This window comes from Rhinoderma darwinii, chromosome 2 (genome assembly GCF_050947455.1).
Source record: "Rhinoderma darwinii isolate aRhiDar2 chromosome 2, aRhiDar2.hap1, whole genome shotgun sequence".
NCBI classification, from domain to species: domain Eukaryota; kingdom Metazoa; phylum Chordata; class Amphibia; order Anura; family Rhinodermatidae; genus Rhinoderma; species Rhinoderma darwinii.
This window is the reverse complement of record NC_134688.1, coordinates 249,501,858-249,519,238: the sequence shown is the minus strand read 5'-3', so window position 1 is coordinate 249,519,238 and position 17,381 is coordinate 249,501,858. Positions and strand designations below refer to the sequence as shown.

Below are 17,381 nucleotides of genomic sequence, written 5' to 3'. Positions count from 1 at the left end.
ATTTTTTTTGCAACTTACTCTAGCGGCTTTCAGTCTAAGTCCCTGTTCACACAGAGTTTCTTGCAGCATTTTTTGCCGCGGAAACCACAGCAAAAAAACGACCTAAATTGCCTCCCATTGATTTCAATGGGAGGTGGAGGCGGTTTTTTTCCCACGAGCAAAATGCTCGTGGGAAAAAGAAGTGACATGCTCCATTGAAATCAATGGGAGACGGAAAAAAATGGCGCAAGCGGCCGCTGCGTTTTTTGACGCGTTTTTTCCTTTGCCTGCTGAAGAAAGAGGTAAAACATTTGCGGGGAAAAAAAACGCCTATGGTGCAAAACCACTTTAAGAAAATCGGAGCTGATTTACAGGCCGAATTTTTTGCCTGCAAAAAACGGTGTGAACAGGGCCTAAGTTTGAGTATGTGCAGTAAAGCCTGTGAGGATGAACTGCCATTCTAAATGGAAGAACACATAACTTGGCAGTTTCCTTTATATAATGTAGATCTTTGTATTAACAGCAGGTGAATAGTTGCTGAGCCAGTCTAGTGACATATTTCTCAGCGAGATCGGACTTGCTGTAACCCATTTAGGAAATCTTGGTAGCTTATACTTCTCCCTTCCCTAAGGCTTCTAGAAGATGTATCTGCAGTTTGTTTAATTTCATACTAAGTGGGACCTTTGTCACTTTGGAGGCAGAATTTTGCAGTGTCCTATAAACAGTGTCTGTCACACAGGAGCCTGCAGGTATATGAAGAGTCGGGTATGTCCCATACAGAACATCTAAGACAACAGCAAGAAGAAGATGGAGGTGGTCCCTTAGGAGGGGCCTTAAGATATCCGCATCACTGCATCCTATGGTTGCATTCAGACCAGGAAGGTAAGGACCAATAAATAAATGATGCCGAACATTGAGATGTATTTCAGTTTATAGAGGTGTGAATAAATGTTTGTTTTTTCATTACACAATTTTTTTTATTTTAGTTCTTAATGCCAGACTGAATGCCAGGGTGGATGAAATGTTGGAGGTAGGACTGATAAAGGAGCTCCAAGACTTCCATGAACGCTACAATGAGAAGATCATTGCACGATCAAGGTAGGTGTTGTGCCAGAAGATACAGTGTTTTTGGTAAGGCTGGGTTCACACGACCTATTTTCAGACGTAAACGAGGCGTATTATGCCTCGTTTTACGTCTGAAAATAGGGCTGCAATACGTTGGCAAACATCTGCCCATTCATTTGAATAGGTTTGCCGACGTACTGTGCAGACGACCTGTCATTTACGCGTCGTCGTTTGACAGCTGTCAAACGACGACGCGTAAAAATACAGCCTCGTCAAAAGAAGTGCAGGACACTTCTTTGGACGTTTTTGGAGCTGTTTTCTCATAGACTCCAATGAAAACAGCTCCAAAAACGGACGTAAAAAACGGCGCGAAAAACGCGAGTTGCTCAAAAAACGTCTGAAAATCAGGGGCTGTTTTCCCTTGACGTTTTTGGTCACTACGTGTGCACATACCCTAAGGGTATGTGCACACGAGAACTGTCTTTTACGTCTGAAAAGACAGACTGTTCAGGAGAAAACAGCTGCGTCGTTTCAGACGTAAAAGCTCCTCCTCGTATTATGCGAGGCGTCTTTGACGCCCGTAATCTTGAGATGCTCTTCATTGAATTCAATGAAGAACGGCTCAAATTATGTTTCAAAGAAGTGTCCTGCATTCATTTTACGCGTCGTCGTTTGACGACAAACCCAATCAAATGATTGGAACTGTATTTTCAGACGTAAAACGAGGCATAATACGCCTCATTTACGCCTGAAAATAGGTCGTGTGAACCCAGCCTTAGAGGTATTCATGATGTTACCAAAAGGGAAAGTTCGCATGATGTAGGGCATGTGAATGATTCCAAGTTCTTTGGTTAGGTAAAGATGCTTATTGGTTATCTACAGCAATGTCCTACCTGATTTCTTCTTCCTAGCCAGGACTACCAGCATGGCATTTTCCAATCAATTGGCTTCAAGGAATTCCATGAATACTTGGTGACAAAGGATATTACGCCGGATCAGGCAGACGTGCTGCTACAGAAAGGTGACTACGTTGAATCCGCTTTTTTGCAAAAAACGACATAGAAGTTATATATTTATTAAAGGGGTTTTCCGGAACCAATTAATCCAATCCTGTTAAACGAAACATGTCAAACCTCATCTTTTTGCAATGTACTTGCGTATGAAAAGATGTTCCTAGCGGCGTATCTCATCTTCTATCACGTGATGCCTCGCTAACCCGAAATCCTAACTTCCGCCTCAGCCCCGTCTATGAGCTCTAACTTCCGTTTTCCGGCAGTCAGTGTACGGTCACGCCATAAATGACGTAACTGTACACTGTGTTAATGGGTTGTACCATGTTCTCTATACTCCTATTCAGAGCATGTGTGGTTGATACACTCAGTGTCCAACACGCATGCCCTATTCCAGGGTTCAGCAACACCCGGCACCCTGTGTTCAGCGCCGTTGTATGCTGCGGCGCTGAAGACGGAGAGACTCTGAGGCAGAGCGACACAGTGGCAGAGCGGGGAGACACTCTGGCATGCTCTCCCTGTGTTCAGCGCCGTTGTATGCTGCGGTGCTGAACACAGGGAGAGACTCACGGGCAGAACAGGTAGACAAAGGGGCAGAGCGACACAGTGGCAGAGCGGGGAGACACTGGCATGCTCTCCCTGTGTTCAGCGCCGTTGTATGCTGCGTCGCTGAACACGGGGAGACACTACTAGGGAGGGAAACATCGGCGCTTTGATCCATGGGATTTGTAGTCTTTATTCACAACAGGAAACTGCAAAATGCGATGTAAACAAACTGGAAAATAACCTCAGGAAGAGTAGAATGAAGAAATTGAGCCATAAAAACAGGTGGGGAACATAGGTTGAACAGAAGTAACCGATATAAATGTTTATTAAATTAAAAAAACTGTCGGAAAACCCCTTTAGGCTTTGTTCACACAGTTTTTGGACGCGGAAGCCGCGCCACAAAACTCTTCAAAAAACGGCCCGACAATGCCTCCCATTGATTTCATTGGGAGGGCATGTCCTATCTTCGGGCGTTTACGCCTCTGACCTCCCATTGACTTCAATGGGAGGCAGAGAAAGCGTATTTCGTGCCGTTTTATGCCCGTGGTGCTCAATGGCCGCGGGTGAAAAACGCCGCCAAAATCGGGGTGCAGGGAGAGGAATTTTGAGGCAGAAATTCCGCCTGCAAAAAACTCTGTGTGAACATAGCCTTAATGAAATCATTTTTTTTACATTTTCCATGTACACCAAAGAGCACTTTCTGTTAGGTCTGTGCATTTATATCGATCTTCTCATATACTTTCTGGTTTCATGTAAATACAACTTATTTATTGTTTATATCGTACAAGCGATCTAACAATCGCTGGTTGAAGTCCCCTAGGGGGACTAATAAAAAACGTAAAAATGAGTTAAATAAAGTTGTTTTTTATTTTTTTGTGTAAAAAAATAAAATAAAAAAATTAAAAGTTCAAAAAACCGCCCTTTTCCCATTTTCCCCCTAGAGCATAGTAAAAAAATAAATAAACATAATTGGTATCGCCACGTCCGTAAAAGTCTGAACTATTACAACATATCATTATATAACCCGCACGGTGAACGCCGTAAAAAAAAAAATTGTAAACACCAGAATGTCTATTTTTTTGGTCACCTCATCTCCCACAAAAAATGAAATAAAAAGTGATCATGTTGTTTTAATTGCACAGTGAATTCCGTAAAAAGAGGTTCGCAAAAAACCATCTAGGAATCGCTGTTTTTTTCTTTTTCTACCCCACAAATATTTTTTTTCCTGTTTTCTAGTACATTACACGGCAAAATAAATGGTGCTACGAAAAACTACAACTCGTCCCGCAAAAATCAAGTCCTCATCGGACTATATAGATGGAAAAATAAAGACGTTATGGCTTTTGGAAGGTGGGGAGGAAAAAACTAAAATGAAAATCTGAAAAAAAAAGGGCTGCGGCGGGAAGGGGTTAATTACTCACAACTTTTATTATCTCTGCTTGCTGTCTAAGAATGGAAAGTGAAAGTTGTTACAAACTGGAATGAGTTATGCGCCTGTCCGTTGTCACGACAGGTTTTTAGACTCTCGCTGTAAACAATATATTGAATATATATATATATCAAATATTGAAGAACTTCAACACAAAGTAGATTTTATAAAATTGATTATTATACAAGACCCTTTTAAGCAACGGTTTGGCAATGAATATACAGTATGTTGAAATATTGGTTTATAGAATCATCTATAGTCCATTTATTTTACAGGTATCGAGGCTCTTAAGCAAAGAAGTCAAAAATATGCCAAAAAGCAAAATAAATGGGTGCAGAACAGATTCTTGAAACGTACGTACTTTAGGATGTAACTGCTTCGCTCTATATGTCCACCACTAGGAAATCAGGATTTCTTTGAAAAGTTCCACATACTGGATGTCAGAGGCACGGGGTATTAGTAAAATATTTCACCAAATAACTTTGCATAAACAAATTCTCACATCCTAATATTTAGGCTTTGCAGTTTTTTTGTTTTTTTTTTGTTTTTTTTTTAAAGAAGTGTGTTGGTTTTTCTTTTCCCTTCATGCCATTTGTGTTTTTGTGGACAAATCCATAGCCTGTTCCATCTCTTTTCCCCATCCCTTCCACTCTTGGATTCTAGCCAATGTCAGCAGCTGCTCTTCGCATATTATGGCACAAAGGAGGGCCTGGAACAGGTGCTCATGCAAAGTTTCATATTTAAAGAAGAGCAGATGGATGGCAGGTCCTGGACATGCCGTATTCATAACCGAATACACCATTTACTGCACATGCTATGTTATGTTGGTCTACATGGAAAAGGTTCTCATTGGATTATGTTAATTATGCTGCTTAGCTGTGAGCAAAGACTATTCTATATTTCTACACTCAGACTTCTTTATACGCATAATAGCGTGTATTAGAGAGCGTCTCTACAAGCTACTTTGGCTATGCTATCTGGAAAACTCAACAGTTTGTAATTTAGGTTTTGCCCCTAGTGGAATTGTTTTCAATGGAAATAGATGTCCATTGCTCAAATGCATCAAAAATACAAAATATTTCTCAACAAGACTATTTGCAAAGTTGATTTAATTTTTTTTTTTGTGTTTACAGCTCCTATGCAAAAAAAAAAAAAGTTACGCTTTATTCACATGAACGTGTGTCAAATCAGCCGTGAAAAACTGTCGATTCTCACGGTTGATTTGCATCCGTGCGGGACCATATTTCACAGATCCCACATAGACATAAAGAGGCTCTGTCACCAGATTCTCAAATCCCTATCTCCTAATGAATGTGATGGGCGCTGCATAACAGCAACGTTTTTTTTGTTTTTTTTAAAAAGATAATTTTTGCCCAAGTTATGAGCAATTAAATATTTATGCAAATGAGCTTTTCAATGGACAACTGGGCGTGTTTTCTCATTTTACCAGCTGGGCGTGTATTGTGTTTTTACCAACTGGGCAATGTGAATAGAAGTGTATGACGCTGACAAATCATCGTCATGCACTTCTCATTTGTAAAATTCAAAGGCGCATTTACTGTTACTTTATACGGAAAATCCATTTACCTCAGATGTGGTTTCATATTTTGTAAATCCATCATCAGATCTCAGCCCCGTGGATTGTCTGAGTCTGTGAGGCCAAGTCCTATAAGGGGAAAATGAAAAATACCCAACATGACCCACATTACAGCGGTCACCCAGCTTTTCTAGGGTCCTGAAGAGCAAATCTACTTAGTTATATAGTGATGCTATACATGGCAATTTTTAAATGTCGAGTGGCCATTCAGAGTTGTGGAGAGCCCCGTGGGAGCTGAGATGGCAGCCATATTTGTTGTACCTGTATTCTCTTATTGAAGCCACTCCGAGTAGTAGGGAGCGCTTTAAATCAGGACGTCAATGCCCCCTGTAAGTGAAATCCTTAATTTCAGAATGGGGCGGGATGGTGGCAGCATATGTTAAGGGGGTTTTGAGGTTTCCAAAAACATGACTGCTTTCATTCAGAAACAGCGCCTCTCCTGTGCATGGGTGGTGTCTGGTATTGCAGCTTAGTCACACTGAGATGATCACCTGACATGGACAGGAGCGGCGCTGTGTTTAGTCCTCAATCGACTCGCATGATCTTTTTTTAATAGAATCGGGGTAGACTGCCGCCTCATGCTCATTACCATATGTAGTGTAGCTCACTTCATTTCAACACCCCCCCCCCGTACCCCCGTATGCTTCAAGATGTCATTCAAAACCATAGACTCCCTATTAGTCGGACATATACTCTATAAAGCATTTATAATATATCCTAGATCAGGGGAAAGCAACCTTCGCTACTCCATCAGTTGTAATACTACAACTCCCGACGACAAGGTTGACGGACCTGTGGGTGACGTCACGCTGTGTTTCTGTGCACTGCCAGAAGCTGGGTGGGAACGATGAGAAGTGCATGACGATGATTTGTCAGCGTCATACACTTCTATTCACAACACCCAGTTGGTAAAAACACAATACACGCCCAGTTGGAAATACGAGAAAACACGCCCAGTTGTCCATTTAAAAGCTCATTTGCATAAATATAAAATTGCTCATAACTTGGGCAAAAATGATCGTTTTTAAAAAAAACTTTGCTGTTATCTACTTTGCAGCGCCCATCACATTCAATAGGAGATAGGGATTTTATAATCCGGCTGACAGAGCCTCTTTAACCGGTTAAGGACTAGGCTGTTTTACAGCTAAATGACCAGAGCAAATTTCACAATTTTGCTATGCGCTTCTTTAGATGACTATAACTCTGCAGGTGAATAAAGTTCATCTTTGAATTTTACACTCTTTTTAAAGGACAGATAGGGCTTTGTTTTAGTGGCATTTGTCAGTATATATCATTTTTATTTTTTTCTCTAAAGTGGGCAAAATTGGAAAAAAATGCAAGAATTTAGCAATTGCGTCAGTTTATGCTAGCATTTTTCACACACGGTATGGACCACGGACAAAATTAATCTCCTTTCACATTCTTCCACTTCTCCTGTGCATGGGGATACCAAATATGTGTGCCTTATTCACTGTGCGGGCATGTGCCAGGGCTTGGCATAAAAGGAGGCTTTTTGGTCCAGGAATTCTGCATTTGATTTTATAGCAGCATACTGTTTTCTGGGGGACTAATGCTGCTGAAACATTAGAAACACCCCATAAATGACTTCATTCACACAAGTAGACCCCACAAGGTTTTCTTCAAGGGGTTTATCATATTTTTAGACAGTCCAGTTTTCTTCTGAAAGTTTCTTGAATAAGATGGAACAAAATGAAATTAGCAATTTTTTAGCAAATGCGTCAGTTTATACCAGCATTTTTCACACACGGTATAGACCACGGTCAAAATTAATCTCCGTTCACATTCTGCCACTTCTCCTGAGCACGGGGATACCAAATATGTGTTCCTTATTATCACATAGAGAAGTAGGAGGGCGGACGATAGAAGAAGCTTATTTCACATATCGCTTTTTTTCAAAGCTGGTTTTACAAAACTCAACAGACTTTCTATAACACTTCCAAAATATCTGCTCTTGAAGCAGAAATCCCAAAATATTCATCTAGGGGTATAATGGGAATTAATTTTTTTGGGTTTTCTAAAATAAGAAATTGCAGGTTTATGCAAATGGAGCTCTCCAGCAGATGAACTTTAGAAAACATCAAACATGACATCCACCCCCCACCCATTCCCTCCCTCACCCTTGGAGTAAAATCAGGGGAAAAATAAAAATGTAATGTAGGGCAAATATTAACTAAAATCTATTCAGAACAGTGTGGTATTTTTTAAAACATGGCTCAATGCACAGGCCTGGTTGCGAGGGACATGAGGGACAGAAATATCGGGAATCTTTGCGGTGCCCGTCTTTTCTGCAGACGCGGCACCTTTTCTGGGGGTTGCTTCTGGTTGGTGTTGGGGGAATCCGACTGATGAAGTGTCTTTCAGTCAGTCGCATGACATCCTCAGACTGGGGGCATTCTCGGGTGTCCTGAACATCAAAAATGAGGCCTTCAATAATTTTCTCCTGGAAATCCAGGTATGTGTCTCTGCCTCTGTTTTTTTCGTAGAGCACAAATGAATTGTGGATTCCCACCTGTAAAAGATAAATGGCCACTTTTTTGTACCAGGTTTTAGTTTTGCGTTTTACTAAATAGGGCTGTAAAACCTGGTCGCTTAAATCCACCCCCCCCCCCATGTACTTGTTATATTCGGACACGCTCACTGGTTTGTGCTTGTCCGATGTTGCCCCTCTTTCCCTCACTGCCACTGTTCCTGCGGTATGAATCGTGCTTAGCACATATACATCTTTGCGATCCCTGAACTTGACCGCCAGCAATTCCTCAGATGCATTAGCACAGGAGTCCCCCTTTACCATGCGCTTCCCCACTAATTGCTGTGGAAAACCAATTCGGTTTTTGCGCATGGTACCACATGCCCCAGTCCTTGCAGCATGCAAATGCCTAAACAGGGGCACACTGGAATAAAAATTATCACAGTACAGGTGGTACCCCTTGTGAAGCAGAGGCTGCATTATCTCCCACACGATCTTACTGCTGGTGGAAAGATCAGGGGGGCATCCAGGAACATTTATTGTGCGGTCCCGCCCTTCATAAATCCTGAAGGCGGTGGTATATCCTGACCCGCTTTCACACAATTTGTAGAGCTTAACGCCATATCTTGCCCTTTTGGAAGGTAGATATTGGCGAAAGCTAAGTCTGCCATGAAAGTTGAGGAGGGATTCGTCCACACTTGCATTCTGCTCAGGGGTGTAGAGTTGCAGAAATAAATTATTCAGGGAATTTATTAGCGGTCTTATTTTGAACAACCGATCCCGGTTTGCATCGGTACTTGGGGGGGGCCTGTGCGTTGTCATTGAAGTGGAGGAACCTCATTATTGTCTCATAACGAGACCTGGGCATTACTGCAGAATATACTGGGGTGGCTTGGGCGGGTCTTGTTGACCAGTAAGACCTAATGGAGGGCTTTTTGACAATACCCATATTTACGGTGAGCCCCAAATTTTTTTTTAATTCCTGCAAATTGGTGGGCGTCCAATGTCTGGCATGGGTGGATGAAGGGTTCTGCCTTATATACTGAGCAGCATATAAATTTGTTTCGTGGACAATGATATTTAGGAGGTTGTCCGTTATAAATAAATGGAAGTAATCCATTTGGACAAAATTTGTATTGTCCACGGTTATGCCAGGAGTGGCAGTAAATCCGTGGATTCTAGGCCCCAAAGATGGGGCAGGAGCCCATACAAGAGCCTGGACTGGAGGGACCAGGCTGTCCCGTGCTACAGCGCTACTAGGCCCTGCGCTTTCAAGTTCTGCAGTTTCAACTGCATCAGGGACAACGTCCCCTGAAGATGAACCTGAAGTGACGCTGTCATCGTCACTACTTAAAACAGGTTCCATCTCGGACGCCATCTCTGATGCGGTCTCCGACTCAGACCACAGCATGGCGTATGCCTCCTCGGCGCTAAACAACTTCCTCGCCATAACGTAACTAACACTAACTAAATAAAATTTTTTTTATTTTTTTTTTTATAAAACACACAAACTAACTGCTATATATATATATATATATATATATATATATATATACACTACCGCTAACAAAAAAATAAACCGCTATTACTATATATATTATATATATGTGGATATAAATATAATTATATACTCCCTACCTGCCTATTCTAATAGAATAAAAGAAAGAAAGATAGATAGAAAAAAAGATAGATGGATAGATAGATTTCTATCTATCTATACAGAGAATGTTTTATAGTGTAACTGTATTTTTTTTCACTGTATTCTTCTGGCAGCAATTCTCCCGAGTCTCTTCTTCTCCTCAAACTGAAACAATGTTTGAGGAGAAGAAAAGAGGCAGGAGATTTACTGCCAGAAAAGTCAAAATAAAACAAATGTGGTCGCTGTGATAGGTTTTCACAGCGACCACATGTTCAGGGACCATCAGATTGGTCCCTGATACTCTGCCCAGTGCCCAGAGCTGTTGGTAACAGCGTGGGCACAGGGCTGTGTGCACGCGATCGCGTGCACACTGTTTTCTATGCAGAAATGCATGTGATCGCTGTGATTGGTTGTCACAGCGATCACATGTTCAGGGGCCAAAAGATTGACCCCTGACATTCTGCCCAGTGCCCACGGCTGTTAGCAACAGCCAGGGCATAGAGTTGTGTGCACACGATCGCGTGTGCACAGTCTCTGAAGTGCCGCCGTAAATAGTCTATACGGCGGACTTCAGAGACCCTGACCGCTGGCCGTATAAATACGGCCAGCGGTCGGGAACCTGTTAAGTCTATTGAGGGATATGTGAAAACGGGCAAAAATAGGACGTCCTATTTCTTTCACAGTCCGTACAAAAAAGGGCATGTGAATAGCCCCATAGAAATACATCATTTATTATTTTATTTTTTTTAAAATTTTATACAGCCATGTGACGGTCGTTAAAAAAAAAAAAGACTGCCGTCACATGGCCTTCTTCACCCTTCGTGTGAATGTCTTAGTCAGCACTTCCTAACCAACCAAAATAAATGGGCCCATTTCTCTACATGGTTACAGAGTACAAACAAACCTACAGACAGTGGCGTAATACATGACTGCAGGATCAGATTTAATCGTTACATAGTTTTATTTATTTTTATACATTTTCAGTCTATTATATCAAATGTGGACTGACTATTTTATATTTTTTGCAACTAACCGTTTGAAATAATGAGCTTAACTTGTTTTGTAGGTCCAGGGCCAAATGTACCCCGTGTGTATAGACTGGATGTGACTGATATCACTGCTTGGGACAAACATGTTCTGTCACCTGCTATACAGATTGTCAGCAGCTTTTTAAAGGTTTGTACTGTTAAACGACCCCACATTCAGAGAATAAAAGGGGTTGGCCTCTTTCCTATAAATTAATCTTATTGGCGCGGAAATAAGAATTAATATGGGCTTCTATAAGCAAGCGCTATGGATGAATCGGTCATGTAACTATATCACGTGACAACCACTGCGCCTTCATACCTGTACTGTTTAGATGCTACTTTACAATCTAATGTAAACCGCAGGTACAATAAGTATTGCTATTATTGTAGGGCCAATAAGATACATTTTTAGGAACGTGGCCAGTCCTTCTAAATGCCAATGATCACTTTAGACCTATTGTTGTCACACACAAATGTATCATTTGCACAGTCTGTATATGGCTACATCAGTCTTTCGCCTGTACCCCCCCCCCCCCTATCCTTGTCACATCCTATAAAGACCAAAGCCAATTATGAACCGTTAAACCCCATTCCACAGTTAAGGAGACTCTGTCACCACATTATAAGTGGCCTATCTCCTACATGATATGATCGGCGCTGTAGATAAGAGTGTTTATTTTATTTAGAAAAACTATCAATTTTGACCTATTTTAGGTTTATGCTAATGACTTTCTTAATAGACAACTTGGTGTGTTTTTACTTTTATACTAAGTGAGCGTCTTGAAGTGTATGACGCTGACCAATCAGCGTCATACACTTCTCAATTCATCTAATCAGCACATAGTGATCCTGCATTATTCACTATGTGCTGTCACTTACTCACACATTAACGTTACTGAAGTGCCTTGAGTGTTAATAGACATTGCCTCCAGCCAGGACGCGATGTCTATTCACAATCCCGACACTTCGGTAACGTTTGTGTGGGACTTACAGCACAGCAAGCGTGATCTCGCGAGATCACGCTGTAATTGACAGGTTACAGCGAGATCACGCTTGCTGTGCTGTAAGTCCCACACAAATGTTACTGAAGTGTCGGGATTGTGAATAGACATCGCATCCTGGCTGGAGGCAGTGTCTATTCGCTGTCAAGACACTTCGGTAACGTAAATGTGGGACTTGCGGTCAAAAAGTAAAAACACGCCCAGTTGTCTATTAAGAAAGTCATTTAACATAAATCTAAAATAGGTCATAACTCTGTCAAAATTGATAGTTTTTCTAAATAAAAATCACTGCTGTGATCTACATTACAGCGCCAATCACATTATGTAGGAGATAGGGCACTTATAATGTGGTGACAGAGCCTCTTTAATTAGCATCTGCCACCAAAATGCTGTTTTTCTTTCTTTTGGAGAAATCCTATAGAATCACATGATACAGTACATACACCATTCAGTCATGTTGTGTAGCTCCCCCTCGTGCCGCCAATACAGCTCTGACCCATCGAGGCATAGATTCCACAAGAACTTTGAAGCTGTACTGTGGTATCTGGCACCAAGACATTAGAAGCAGATACTTTAGGTCTTGTAAGTTGCAGGGTGAGGCCTCCATAGATATTATCGATAGGATTGAGATCTAGGAAATTTGGAGGTGGAAACAACTTGAAATTTGTTAGGTTCCTCAGTCCTTTAACAATTTTTGCAGTGTGTCAGGTAGTATTATCCTGCTAAAAAAAGGCCACTGCCATTAGGGAATACTGTTGCCAATAAGGGGTGTAAATGGTCTGTAACATTGTTTAGGTAGGTGTACGTGTCAAAGTAACATCCACATTAATGCTGGGACCCAAGTTTTCCCAGAAGAACATTGCCCAGAGCATTACACTGCCTCCGCCAGCTTGCCGTCTTCCCATAGTGACACCAGGTACCGTCTCTGCCCCAGGTACACGATGTGCACGCACCCAGCCGTTCATATGATGTAAAAGTAAAAGTGATTTATCAGGTCATCTTCTTCCATTGCTCCATGCTCTACTTCTGATGCTCACATTCCCATTGCAGACGCTTTTACGTGGTGTATAGGGGTCAGCATAGGCACTCTGACTAGTCTGCAGCTACGCAGCCCCAAACACAGCAAGCTGCGATGCACTGTGTGTTCGGACCCCTTTTTATCAGTCAGCATTAACTTTTTCGACCATTTGTGCTACATTAGCTCTTTTGTGGCATTGGACCAGACGCGCTAGCTTTTGCTCCTTTCTTGAATCAGTGAGCCTTGGGCACCCATTACCTTGCCCCGGTTCACCAGTTGTCCTTCTTTGGACCACTTTTGGTAGTTACTAACCCCTACATACCGGTAACACCACAAGACCTGCTTTTTGGAGATGCTCCAACTCTAGCTATCATGATTTGTCCCTTATCCGAGTCGCTCAAATCCTTACACTTGCCCATTTTTCCAGCCTCCGACACCTCAACGTCAAGAACTGACTGTTCACTTGCTGCCTAATATATCCCACCCCTTGACAGGTGTCATTGCAATTGGAAAATCAATGTTGTTTTCTTCACCTGTCAGTGGTTTTAATGTTCTGGATGAACAGTGTAACACTGCAACTGTCCTAAATTATGTCTTTGGATCTTAACAAAATAGCTACTCATGAAAATTCATAAGGGGTTACACCCTTGCCTAGCCCCCTCAGAATAAAGGATTTAGCAGCTTATTTTATTTTATTTTTTTACGTTAAAAATGTAAGTGACAAAAAATAATTTACAACTTTCTCAGTCCTGTATGAAAAAGACATGAAATAGAGAAACTTTTATGCAAGCAATATACACAAAACAAGCAGCAAAAATAGGCATAGCGGTCATATACAAGGTAATATGCGGAGGCAATACCTAAAGGCATAAAGCCAAGATAGAGAGCAACACCAAGACGTATGGGGGCCTTCTCCAAAGTACCAAACTATGTAGTTAAACTTCAAAGCACAAGAAAGAGTCCAATACTGTCATGTCTAAAAGTACCATACTTTATTGACTAACATATTGAACTGATAATGCCTACTATAAAAGACAGACTAGAAAGGAAGACTCCATCACAAAATCAGTGTTACAAGAACAGGTGGCTGTTGGTAGTCCATACCGTACCCATATTAAATCTGGGTGCTATGCATATGATATATAAGTATATCATGGAGGGGACATTGGGGATAGTACAGGCTGTTGTAGGCGCTTGGAGAGAGGACTACGTTGTGAGCCTCAAATTTTATTTGTTCTATTTTTGCCAATGTCCGTGCAGGAAACTGGCCCTGCTTTCTAGTATAATCTGCAGAGTTTAGAAGAGACCTGCCCTGATGTCCACTCATTGGCCAGTCGCTATAGACATTCGATTTTTGGTAGTACCAATTGTAATTGGCAGGATGTCTGTGGTCGGTTTTACATGTATGGACAATTAAGAATGGTGTTTCAAACACATTGTATAACGTATTTTATTACAGATACTGGAGTCTAAAGTCCCTATTTTTATGGAATGTCCGTGGATTTACAGACTATTGGCAACCCTGCACTCGTGCTTGCATGTTCCTGTTAGGCCGGATTTACACGAGTGTGTGCGTTTTGTGCGCGCAAAAGTTACTTAACAGCTACGTGTGTCAGCTGCATATGATGCGTGGCTGTGTGCTTTTCACGCAGCCGCCATCATTATGACACTCTGTATGTTTGTAAACAGAAAAGCACGTGGTGCTTTTTCTGTTTTACATTCATACTTTTTACTGCTGTTGCGCGAATCACGCGCGTCACACGGAAGTGCTTCCATGTGCTACAAGTGATTTTCACGCACCCATTAACTTCAAATACGCACAAATATAGGACAGTCTGCACGGCCCCATAGACTAACATAGGTCCGTGCGAGGCGCGTGAAAATCACGCGCGTTGCACGGACCTATTATATGTTCGTCTAAATAAGCCCTTAGGGTATGTTCACACGCAGTGGTTTCCGACGTAATTCGGACGTTTTACGCCTGGAAAAACGCCCCTAATACGCCTACAAACATCTTCCCATTGCTTTCAATGGGAATTACGATGTTCTGTTCCCACGAGCCTTTATTTTACGCGTCGCTGTCAAAATATGGCGCGTAAAATGACTGCTTGTCAAAAGAAGTGCAAGACACTTGGGACGTTTTTGGAGGCGTTTTTCATTAACTCCATTGAAAACCGCTCCAAAAACGGGCGTAAAAAACGCAGCGAAAATCGCAAGTGGCTTAAAAAACGTTTGAAAATCAGGAGCTGTTTTCCTTTGGAAACGGCTCCGTATTTTCAGACGTTTTTGAGTTTGCGTGTGAACATACCTTTGCCAGTACAACCTGGAGACCGAGTGCTCATCTCTGTCTCTTGCAGTAGCTTTTAAAGCTAAACGTTTCTGATGCAATGATTCTTTGGATCATAATAGGAAGATGCTTAGGAAACAAAGTTTGTTACAGGAGAGTGCAGAACTGCTTATACTAAACTGCAAACCTAGATCTTGCAGGTACTGGAGTCATTCTTTGAGTTCACCCCATTGTCTCTTACCACTAGGATCAGCTTCCTGACATCAAGCCCGTGGAGATTGCTTCTGACAATATTGAGAGCAAGCGAACCAGTCGACACTGTGATTTGTGCGATCGGATTATTATTGGTGATCGTGAGTGGGCAGGTGGGTAGCAGATACTGAACCCCTAAATGTGTTTTTTTTTAAAAAAATAGACTTTTAAAAAATTTTTTTAATTTGGACTGAAAGGAGCTAGAAAATGTTTCTGGTTTTTATCTTTAGCGCACACACAATCCAAATCACATCGTCATCATGTGAGAAAACGGAGGAAACTGGAAGAAGAAATGAGAAATGTAGAAAAGAGGAAGATGAGCTTTAGCTCTAATACAGAAAGTCTACAGGGGGCGGAAGGGACTTCTCATTCTCATCCAGACAGTGGGCAGGAAAAAAGAGTGTGTACCCATCATGCAAACTACACGTCTGATATTCAAGACGCAGTATCTCTGAATCCAACTGCAAGTGATGCTAAAGATTCGTGACCAGACATTTGTCGTTTTTTTTCCTTTGATCAGAATCCACTAAGGTTTGGGGAATTTTGGCTGGATTATGTTAATGTGTACAAAAGTGATGAAGTGGATAGTCGCCTCTAATTTTGTTTTTAGTTGCTCTGTTATGTTTTTATATACTCGATTTGAAAACTCATTGAGGAGAAATATCACTTTTATATATTCCAACACAAAGCAGATCGTTTTATTTACAGAGTTCTATATTTATTTTAAGGAGAGATATTCCCTCTTAGGATGTAAAGGTTAAACTACTGTACATCAATAAGCAGATAAATTAAACATTTATAATGTAAATAAATGCGGGTGCAAATTTGTTCTTGGAGTACCTGTATGTGTGGTGAAAACTGAACGGTTAAGGCTAAGTTCACATGTCGTTTTGTGCACATGTTTGTGGTATACGACGACGTATCAGTTTTTTGTTTTTTTTTAGTTACAAAAACAAATGCATTTGTAACATACGTTTTACTTTTTTTTGTAGTATAAGTCGTATACGCTTTTATACGTTTGTGTCCGTTCTTCTAAAAACGTATGTGTTTTGTTCTTGAGCTAAATCAAACTTTGTAAAGTCAAACTTCGGGCTTGGCGATTAATCAAATTGATTTGATTCACCCTCAAGGCCTCTGATGATTCGGTTTTTTAAAATCTGTATTTTTAGTGGTGCCGTGCTGCAGGAGGGAGCTCCGCCGTGCCCCGCCGCCTCGTCACTGCCTGATCTGACAAGCTGCGCTCCGTTCTGTCTCTTCTTCCCTACGAAACTGCTGTTCTGTAGTGAACAAAATGATACAGTACGGAACCGCAGTTCCGTGGGGAAGCAGACTCCTAGTATATAGCCACACCGATCTGTAGATACTACCCCCCCTTGCAGATCTCGCCACCACCCCCCCTTGCAGATCTCGCCACCACCCCCCCTTGCAGATCTCGCCACCACCCCCCCTTGCAGATCTCGCCACCACCCCCCCTTGCAGATCTCGCCACCACCCCCCCTTGCAGATCTCGCCACCACCCCCCCTTGCAGATCTCGCCACCACCCCCCCTTGCAGATCTCGCCACCACCCCCCCTTGCAGATCTCGCCACCACCCCCCCTTGCAGATCTCGCCACCACCCCCCCTTGCAGATCTCGCCACCACCCCCCTTGCAGATCTCGCCACCACCCCCCCTTGCAGATCTCGCCACCACCCCCCCTTGCAGATCTCGCCACCACCCCCCCTTGCAGATCTCGCCACCACCCCCCCTTGCAGATCTCGCCACCACCCCCCCTTGCAGATCTCGCCACCACCCCCCCTTGCAGATCTCGCCACCACCCCCCCTTGCAGATCTCGCCACCACCCCCCCTTGCAGATCTCGCCACCACCCCCCCTTGCAGATCTCGCCACCACCCCCCCTTGCAGATCTCGCCACCACCCCCCCTTGCAGATCTCGCCACCACCCCCCCTTGCAGATCTCGCCACCACCCCCCCTTGCAGATCTCGCCACCACCCCCCCTTGCAGATCTCGCCACCACCCCCCCTTGCAGATCTCGCCACCACC

The 17,381-nt window shown here is 42.5% G+C and overlaps 1 protein-coding gene across 2 annotated transcripts in view; it reads left to right on the top strand.

The window, feature by feature from the left end:
• TRIT1 (tRNA isopentenyltransferase 1) overlaps window positions 1-16,167 on the top strand; it is a 41,691-nt gene extending 25,524 nt beyond the window's left edge. For both annotated transcript variants that reach the window (XM_075853059.1, XM_075853058.1), the window contains exons 5-11: window positions 719-861; window positions 966-1,077; window positions 1,956-2,065; window positions 4,305-4,382; window positions 10,820-10,929; window positions 15,335-15,452; window positions 15,570-16,167. In XM_075853059.1, the coding sequence (XP_075709174.1) occupies window positions 719-861; window positions 966-1,077; window positions 1,956-2,065; window positions 4,305-4,382; window positions 10,820-10,929; window positions 15,335-15,452; window positions 15,570-15,826 (928 nt within the window). In that variant the 3' untranslated portion in view covers window positions 15,827-16,167. The remainder of the gene's footprint in view (window positions 1-718; window positions 862-965; window positions 1,078-1,955; window positions 2,066-4,304; window positions 4,383-10,819; window positions 10,930-15,334; window positions 15,453-15,569) is intronic.
• Window positions 16,168-17,381: the final 1,214 nt, after the last annotated feature.